The following is a 9,125-nucleotide window of genomic DNA, read 5'->3' as shown; positions in this document are numbered from 1 at the left end:
GGCTATATACTTATCCCTATGAAATTACAATTTGCCTAATTAAAGCTTTATTGAACAGAACACCCCAGAAACCTACATCAGATTCTGTGGACTGCGAATTGAGATGTATCAATTCCTACGAGAAATGTATTAAGTTCATATCTCTATGAATGAAGTCTTTGCTGTAACCTCGCTCCTACAGGGGAACACAGACTGCACATAAACCAGACAAGCGCCGTGTATGCAAATGTACTAAAACTTAACAGCAGAACTTACGTTAAGCAGGTTTTAAGCTGAGCTCCATCTTCCAGACTTTAGTCAATGCAGCAGCTAGAAACAGTTCATTCTGGGTGAGTTTAAAGATGTCTAGAAGAAGCCACAAGATGTCACGTGTGCAATATTAAGGGACTCTAGGTGATAGAAAATCTGTAATAGCATTTAATCTTTAATACTTTTTTATTTGTAATATCATTTTTTTTTGCCACCACAATGACCCAATCAATTCAATGCACTTGCATAATCATCACAGATCAGTATCATAGAAAGAGCAAAAGCAGGTGAGGCCAACTCCGGAAAATCATGGCGAAAGACAACTTTGATAAAGACGACACCTTCAAAAAAAAAAAAAAAAAGGCCTGAACTTTCCCTTTAAAGACAACAACGCCTCGACTCTCAAAAACACCCGGAAGAAAACTAATTTGAATCGTCATGATATAAGTTTGGTTATGGTACATGCCTTTTTAATAAAGTAACACGGGAAATAAAATAGAGAACAAGCAACATAGATAGCATGGACAGACAGTTAAAATAAAGGAAAATAAAAACAGCCTACATCCTTTAAAAAAAAAAAGAAAAAAAAAAAAAGTACATTTTCAACACATTTCAGTAGTCTGTCACTACATGCAGACCGATCCTTTTCAGCACAAACAAGTTGTCTTTCTACCTTTCTCAATGTGTTGGGAATGGCTTTTTTTTTTTGTGAAACCATGTGGAACTAATTGGCTCATCCTCCCCAAATTGTCCAACTTTCACTGAAACCACAGACCGCTTGATGCAACATTACACGACATTAAATCATGAGATCTTGGATTAATAATAATTACACAATCCTCATCTAATTGGGCTCGAGCATCTAAATCACACGCTAACCTGTCTTCTATCAACCTAAGACCGAGATGAAGAGGATGGAGAGATAAAATGACATCTGCTGGGGCCACAAATCCACACTGGATGGACTCCATGCTGTTGAATGTTAGCTGTGTGGCTGTATTATCTACTGGTAGAGATATCGGGGGTGGGGGGGCTTCAAATTAATTTTACATTTAAAATGTTGGGTTCAACTTCCCTCAGTTGTCTGTGGATGAAAACGGTTCGTCCCTGCCCTCTGAGAGCCTCTGTGTTTTATTTTATTTTCAGTGTCTAATAACCGCTTCGTTACAATAAAACTTGATTGGCGCTGCAGTTACAGAAAGTGTCTTTTGAACGTTTTATAAGTTAGCACTTCCTGCGTGGAGCCCTGGTCCAATTGTACAAACATTTCGTAAAATCGCTCCACCCCTGTGCTCAGGTGGAAGCGCTGAGATGAACTACAGTAGCTGCACCACCAGCTAGATACTCAGTGTTGTGACGTGTTGGTATGCACAGACACACTAACCTTCTTGTTGAACGCAAGGGGCCATTTCCCCCCCCCAAAAAAACTCTTTGCATTCCCTAAAAAGAGTAAAGGCAAACTTCATCACTGGTATTCATGTCTTCCGTCTGCTAGTGGGAGACGGCTGTCCACCAAGTGTTGGACAGACGTGCAGATGTGTTGACAAATGATGCATGTGTTAAAAGAAGAAGAGCTTTAATGCATGTGTATTCTGCAAACGTAACAGTATGCGCCTTGTTCGAGACATGTTATTTTTAAGACTGTAGTTTGGGAGGGTGTCGTTCTCTGTCCATGCATTTAAATAGCAACACAGAAAAAAATAAAGAGGCTAACATACACTTAATGCGTCTTAAAGAGGAAAATAAGTCACCCAGAGGTCTGCAGCCGTACATCTTGTCATTTCTTTCAAATAGATTTGGACTTATCTTTTTTTTCTTTGTTTTTTTTTTTGTGTGTCTGTTAAATTTCAATGTTGACAGAATAGGAGTACATTTTGTGGATCACATTCAGAAGCCTCGTGTCTGTTCTTCTATACTTCGGTGATGCCGGCGTAGAGCCTGGTCCATGATCGGGCTGTGGGGAGACAGAGAAAAACAAAATGGTGGTGGAGGGCGTGAGGACGATATGGTGCAAGACTGTGGATAAGGAAAGTGTTGCAGAGTGTGCACAGACGATCGGACCGAAAGCAACCGACCGGTCCCAAGTATTTCTAAATGCACAACCGAAACAATTAGTCAGTCACAGAAAAGGGATTACCAAACATTTTAATGATCAATTTGTTGTTTAGAAAGTTTAGCAGCGGGGGCATCAGCTAAGGATTAGATTTGTTATCAATTGATCTACCAACTATTTTCATGAATAATGGAACAATCGGTTTCCTATCATAGAAAAACAATGAAGGCAGAAATGATTCACATCTACTGGAACAATGCTCTTTGGTGTTTGAAAAATAATGGATTAAATAATCAAATTAGTTACCGATTCTTTTTTTGTTGATTAACTAATCTCTAGTTACAGATACCGTCTGAGGGCAAAAACTGCAGCATTTTTTCTTTGCCGGAACATTAAATTTAGATTAAATTAAGTTTCGGTTCGGTTCTGATTACAACCAAGCCTTTGAATAAGATGTAACAGTATAAGAAACAGACGTAGCTCTGGATAGTTACATGGCAGCATGAAGTCAAGCTTCAGCAACAGAAAACCCAACGATTACAAGACACGTCTGTACACACCTACCATACAATTGAAAACATAGCCTGGTATTTAGTAGTTTTGTTTGTAAGCGGTTTAACATCATCTATGTAACAGTAACTACTTTACTGCCCAGCCATAAAGCCACGGGACAAACGACTGTAAGCACTACTCTCAACCTATCTCCTTATGTAACACAGGGGCCAGTTAAAACATTACACCATTATCTCAGTCAGATGATTTACAGACACCAAAACTGCATCGATTCCATCCATGCTTACTTGCTGCCACATTTGTCTGTATTTACAGACTTGGTCAAAACCACTGACATCCTGACTGAGTTGTTTCCCATTCATGAGAACACCACCAGATGAATCTAAATCATCCGTGACCGCCTGTGGCCATGACAGTGTAGTTCAGTACACGCTATAATGAGTGTTGAAATAGAACGCCAACTGATCCTCACCTGTGTCAATGGCGATGCTTTCGTTTCTCTTCCACTGCTCTGCAACATCGTTTGCGAGGGGATCATCTGGATTGGGAGCACTTAATAACGCCTGGATAGATAGCAACACTGTGCGGATCTGCAGAGCCGGAGACCATTTATCTGGAAGAGTGGAAGTTCGGAACAATATGCAAAAAAGAGAAACGGCTTTAAAAAAAAAAACGAGGGAAACTTCAGGGTGACATGTTACAGATGTTAGTGGGTAATGATGGCCGCGCAGACACAACATGCCAATGTCCAGCGGCAACCATCATGAATGAGTGTTAAAGCCGAGCAGGAATTGCTCCGAGATCCAAGTCTCCCTAATGCTACTTAATAGAAAACAACATCTGGCTCTAGTAGTTCTAATGAATCAAATATGAGCTGGCTATTAATTTGTGTGCCAATGAATCACAATGTTCCACAGTTTTATTTCTCCCTTTATTACTGTAGATCATGTTTAGGTACCTCACTGCTGCTCTGCTCTTGGTAGTTGCCAGCTGATGCCAGCTAATGTGAATTTCTATTTTTTTTTATCTGAATATTTATTTCATCCACAATATAAAAATGTCAGGTTTTTAGAGAAATTTCCAATTAAACAGTGCTACTTAAATGCAAATAGGTCATATTTTTATATTAGCACTGTAATGTGAAAGGGTTGAAACAACTAAGAACTTGCTAATTTCAAGGTTTGAGAGAAAACAATGCAAGCAAAAATGCTAAATTAAAATCCTGCGATAAGCTAAGTGTGGTTCCCTATCGATGCCGCCTATACATTTACATTTTACTATCAGGTTCTCTTACCTTTCAAAATGTCTAAACATATTCTTCCCAGCTTGTCAACATTGGGGTGGTAGATTTTGGTGATGAATCGCACTTTGGGAGCTGCCATGGGATACTCTTCTGGAAGAAATAGTTCAAGTTTAAATGTGCCTCCTTCAAAGGGAGAGTCTTGAGGCCCCGCGATGATCACATGGAAGTAGCGTGCGTTCGCTTCGTCTGGCATTGCCGTGATCCCCGGAACAGGCTCCGCCATCAACCGCTGCGTCTCCTGAGTGTGGTCAGAAGGAGAAACACATAACACCGTTGTTGACATTTCTGAGTAGGTGTAGACTTTCGAGTATATAATGGACGGGGACGAACAATTTCGCCCTGCTTAGTCACACACTTCCAAACTCACCCACATTCCACAATTTACCGTTTAACACAGGGACTAGCAATTGTGACGTACTGCACAAAGACTTACTATAATCTAAAAACACCACATTAAACTCTTCCAATTCATTAAAATGTATTAATTCATTAATCATTTGTTATATAAACCGTCAGAAAACAAATTAGAAAAATGTGCATAAATTCTAAGAACCCAAAGTTAGTTCTGTTTTGTCACAGCATACATATAAACCAGAAAATACTCACATTTAGAGAATATGTCTGTGAATATCTAGCATTTGACTATTTATCAAAATAGTTGCAGATTCATTTTTTGTCAATCATCTAATTGATTAATTGACTGTTTCAGCTTTAACTGTTTTAAGATACATTTGATTACAAGAATACAGTACAGGCGATTACTGATTTTCTAGTGTGTAGGCCTATACAAATTATATTATTATTAGTAGAATTGGAGAATTCTGAGGAGTACCGCAAATCGATAAAGAAGTGTGCGACACAAAATGAGGAAGTGGAGCGTTTTTCATATTTCTGCATTTGGTAAAGCAGGTGCACCAAAACATATGCAGCCAACAAGCGACGTTAACTGAATTAATCGTGTGGTAAAGATTGTGCACGTCTTTCGTTAAGATTGCAAACCAAAAGTACAGGTTTTCCATGATGGAAGCTCGTGTCGTGTTTTCAATGAGTCAACGATGTGAGAAAACCTGCTAAACCCGAGAAATAGCAGCTCGATGTGGAGGAACAGGCTGATCGCGCCCACAGACGGGCCTGGCTGGGCGAAGTTGACGGCGGAGACCGCACCAGGCCTTACATTTATTTCTAATTTTAGTTTTTGTACACCAGAAGCAACACGAACATGTTTGCCTAATTACAAGCATTTCAATGTCTCGAGGCCACAGCGAACACATCATCGCCAGGAATGTGTACCAATCACCTATGCTAACGTTAGCTTAGCTAACATAGCGAATCCATTCATATGGCGACTAGGACAAATTGTCATTTGTTGATCAATAGTACCAATTAGCAACCACGTGGTGTGAAAACTATAATTTAAGTACTACAACAAATGTACTCGAACAAAAATGAAACCACAATTGGAGCATACGCGAGTGAACGGAAGTGGCAAACAAAACACTCGCAGACGCGGACCAGCGAGCTAGCTTGATAACTAGCTAGATAAGAGCTAATCGTGCTAGTTGCGCTAACGTCAGGCTACGCGTTAGACGGCAGTAATTGTGCGTCAACATTCTCACCAAACGATCATAACAATACCCACACACGGCCTCGTTAAGACATGTATACAATACGTGGTGTAAAGTGTACCTTTACAATCCTACGAGGCAAACCGGTCATCTTGTGTTAGCTATTATATTTTTAGCCGTGGACTCGCCTTCTCTTCAGGTTGGATTGACTGAGCTGCCGGGGCGGGGCCAGATAACTCTCACTTCCGGTGGCTTCAGATGACGTAAGGAAATACACTGCTGTTCAAGATGTGTTTTTTTTTTAATAAAAATATTAAAAGTAATTGTAAATTTACTTCTTGGTTTTAGTTGTTACTGGCAACATTATAAACAGAATTTAAAGCTTCTTGTTCACAAATGGCATTTTTCTAAAACAAAGCATATGTTTTATTTTTTCCTTACAGCCTTAATATTTGTGTTTAAAATACATAAAACAAAATAGTATAAACAAAATTATATGTTATTGCATTACACAATGTAATCTGCCTTTATTGCATATTTTTCTCTTTTGCTGGTCTCTTCCTTTTAGTTTTACATTTCCTGTTATAAGATTATATTATATTATATCTTCTATTTACGCTGTTTAAGTCTTTGTTGTGATACAGATAATGAGAACGTATTTTAAGGTTGAAAACTGTCTAAATAAAAATGAGTAGCTCAGTTGGAAAATCAATAATTATAAAAACTATTACTTTCTGTTCCTGCCTCTGTAGTGAAAGATTGTTGGCGAGCGATGACAATGTGCTCTTTTTCGTGGTACTTTAAAATAGACAGTGAAAAGCTATAGCTATAACTAAGGCATATGCTTTCTGTGGGTGAGAACCAGCTTTTAATTACCACATGCAAGCATGGGTAGAGCATAAGAAGGTCCGTCTGTGCAGCACATAAAAAAGGCTTCGAAATGACCACCTAAATATTTAATGTTGTCACTTTTGTGGGGGTCGATCTCCTTCAGTCTTTATCTTTTTATAGAGACCGAACTTGTAAAATACACCAGCTTTTGTCAGTATTTGTTCATTTGGAGATAGATTTTCTGTTTTCTTCAATCATATTGTTGTGTGGTGTGCAAGACCTTTACCATGCTATAAAACACTCATCTACAGTTTTGTTTTTCTTGCAGGCACAGAATGATAGTATTTATGAATAAATATTAATTCTCAGCAAACTCATCGTATATTAAAATTGAGATACAAAAATCCTAAGGATGCACCACTGAGCATTTTAAGTGTTGATACAGATTTGGTGTTAGAGTGGTTAGCATATAAAATTAACAAAAATCGCTGAAGTATATAATATCCCTCTTGTTTTCCATACAAATATGATAATCAAAACTACTTTTACTCCCCAGCTACAATCTGTTCACCAAGAATATGTTTTATGGTATACTGGTGCCAGTCTATTAGCTTTATATTTGCAGTAGTTGTTATAAAAAAGCCCCTAAAATCCAGGGCAGTAAATATACACAGTATCAGAGTAGACGAAACAAAATAAAAGTGTAATTTCCAAGCCTTATTATTGTTCCATAGCAGCACTGACTTAAAAACTCATGACAACCTACGTAGTATTCAACAGTTTATTATACATCATTGTGACAAAAACACAAACATCATTTGCTGTTTTGTGACTTTGGCCTTCAACTATCTGTCCTTTGGGGGATCCTTCTTCCTGCGTCTCTGGTGGTACCTGTGAACAGTGACACAGAAGGAAATTCATTTTGATCAATGTCTACCTGATGTATTTTTGTCAGCTCTTACACTCTGCTTCAGATATATACTGCAGTTACAGATACACCTATTGTGTAATGGAAGAACCCCTAAAAAATGACTATAAGAAGCCTACACAAAGTACATAAGGTGTCATTGTCAAAGTTGGCGAATGAGCTAGTCCCGATGGGGCAGCACTACATCCATACTAAGGCAGATAAATACAAGATAATTGTATGCGTGTACTTACTGTCCTACTGGATACCACCGGTGTTTGGTAGTAAAAAACATCTTGCTTAGCTCCTCTATAGTGGGCCCTTTTCTGTCCTTCAGCACCTCCTTGCTGAGGTGGGCCTTTAAAATCTGGTCATGGGTCTCGACCGAGTTGTTCAGGGGGTCTGGTCGTTCTATAGGCTGCAAAGATTCACCGTCATGAACAAGGTTCCCTCTTACATAATTATACATTTTATGTTTATTTCCAGCAATGAACTGTACGTCCTCTCAGACAGAGGCAGGAATATCAGCTGTGCAGGGAAAATAATCTGCAGGGTTTTATGTCCCAAAAGAAATGTCTTTCTCTGATGGAAATTAGTGCTACTCAATGAGATGAAGTGACAACCAACACATTGTTATGCATGAGGCTAGAAAGCGCTCTGTTACCTGGGTAAGCTCATAGGGAACGTCGACAGTGGGATGGTAGCACACTATGGTTCCTCCATCTGAAGTCACACCGATTTCCACATTACTAAACCCAAGAAAATTAGAGGTTATTGTCCTGATCACAATATCATATTTACTTTATTATTATTATTGTTATTGTTATTATTATTGTATGGGTGCGTTTAAGTGCGTCTTACAACCATAGATAGACTGAATATATATATATATATATATATATATATATATATATATATATATATATATATATATATGAGCGTTTTTTTATTACATACACACTGTTAACGTCTTAACATACCAGTTCGGGGCATCAAGTGAAGGACCACTGACACTGGACTTCTGTCTCATTGGCACCAAACATGCTGCAGCAGAAATGACAGGTGAGACACACAGATACAAACTCGTGCATTTAACACACTTCACGGGACTTCTCAGCTTCTCAGCCAGAAATCAAACACCACATTTGAGAGCATGAATCTTTAGACCACCGTCAATGCTTTCTATATGATCTTAAGACAGAGGGAGGAGCAATAAGTAAGGACACCTTAATTACGTCGCTACCAATTTTAAATTTGATTTACATAAAATACACAGTACACACGTTGAGTGCAAGCCAAATCCAAGTGTTTACCTGCTGAACATATTCTCAAGGTTAGCCTCTGTTTTACTCCCACTACCGATGAGCTAATGGTCAAAAACGGCAAATTATAACAACCTCCATCAAATACCTTGTGATTCAGATATCAACAGAACTTACTTTGTACGTGTCGTAGTTGGGTGCCGTTAGAAAGTCGCGTTAAAAGACTATGTAGCTTGCACAAATGACCCGACGCCATGCTAAGCTCTGCTGAGTTACTTTCTGGTGTGCATCACTATAATAGTTCCGTCTTAGCGCTCAGACTCACTCAGTTTAGTTCCACTACTCGACTACCAGCCATACAAATACAACTTGCTTTTTCCCCAATCCTACCACAGTACATATTATATATATACATATATATATATATATATATATATATATA

The 9,125-nt window shown here is 38.6% G+C and overlaps 2 protein-coding genes across 2 annotated transcripts; both read right to left on the bottom strand.

Moving 5' to 3' along the window:
• Nucleotides 1-416: 416 nt before the first annotated feature.
• ube2nb (ubiquitin-conjugating enzyme E2Nb) lies at nt 417-5,910 on the bottom strand. Its single transcript, XM_031865825.1, has 4 exons — nt 5,805-5,910; nt 4,110-4,356; nt 3,288-3,428; nt 417-2,203 (listed from the first exon to the last, which is right to left on the bottom strand). The coding sequence occupies exons 1-4, from the start codon at nt 5,832-5,834 to the stop codon at nt 2,160-2,162; spliced, it is 462 nt and encodes a 153-aa protein (XP_031721685.1). The 5' UTR covers nt 5,835-5,910; the 3' UTR covers nt 417-2,159.
• Nucleotides 5,911-6,632: 722 nt separating this feature from the next.
• Nucleotides 6,633-8,996, bottom strand: mrpl42 (mitochondrial ribosomal protein L42). The gene is made up of 5 exons (XM_031865809.1): nt 8,861-8,996; nt 8,402-8,465; nt 8,086-8,170; nt 7,676-7,839; nt 6,633-7,405 (listed from the first exon to the last, which is right to left on the bottom strand). The coding sequence occupies exons 1-5, from the start codon at nt 8,937-8,939 to the stop codon at nt 7,360-7,362; spliced, it is 438 nt and encodes a 145-aa protein (XP_031721669.1). The 5' UTR covers nt 8,940-8,996; the 3' UTR covers nt 6,633-7,359.
• Nucleotides 8,997-9,125: the final 129 nt, after the last annotated feature.

Source organism: Anarrhichthys ocellatus, unplaced genomic scaffold (genome assembly GCF_004355925.1).
Source record: "Anarrhichthys ocellatus isolate YVR2014 unplaced genomic scaffold, GSC_Weel_1.0 scaffold33, whole genome shotgun sequence".
NCBI lineage: Eukaryota > Metazoa > Chordata > Actinopteri > Perciformes > Anarhichadidae > Anarrhichthys > Anarrhichthys ocellatus.
The sequence above is the reverse complement of the archived record's forward strand: the minus strand, read 5'-3'. Positions and strand labels throughout refer to the sequence as shown.

Excerpts from the sequence above, each read along its gene's own strand:
- ube2nb (XM_031865825.1), bottom strand. The coding sequence starts at position 5,834 with ATGACCGGTTTGCCTCGTAGGATTGTAAAG. Across the intron at positions 4,357-5,804 it reads TGCCTCGTAGGATTGTAAAG|GAGACGCAGCGGTTGATGGC; the intron begins GTACACTTTACA and ends GACCACACTCAG. Across the intron at positions 3,429-4,109 it reads ATGTTTAGACATTTTGAAAG|ATAAATGGTCTCCGGCTCTG; the intron begins GTAAGAGAACCT and ends CCACTCTTCCAG.
- mrpl42 (XM_031865809.1), bottom strand. The coding sequence starts at position 8,939 with ATGGCGTCGGGTCATTTGTGCAAGCTACATAGTCTTTTAACGCGACTT. Across the intron at positions 8,466-8,860 it reads CCAACTACGACACGTACAAA|CATGTTTGGTGCCAATGAGA; the intron begins GTAAGTTCTGTT and ends TTTCTGCTGCAG. Across the intron at positions 7,406-7,675 it reads CGGTGGTATCCAGTAGGACA|GTACCACCAGAGACGCAGGA; the intron begins GTAAGTACACGC and ends CACTGTTCACAG.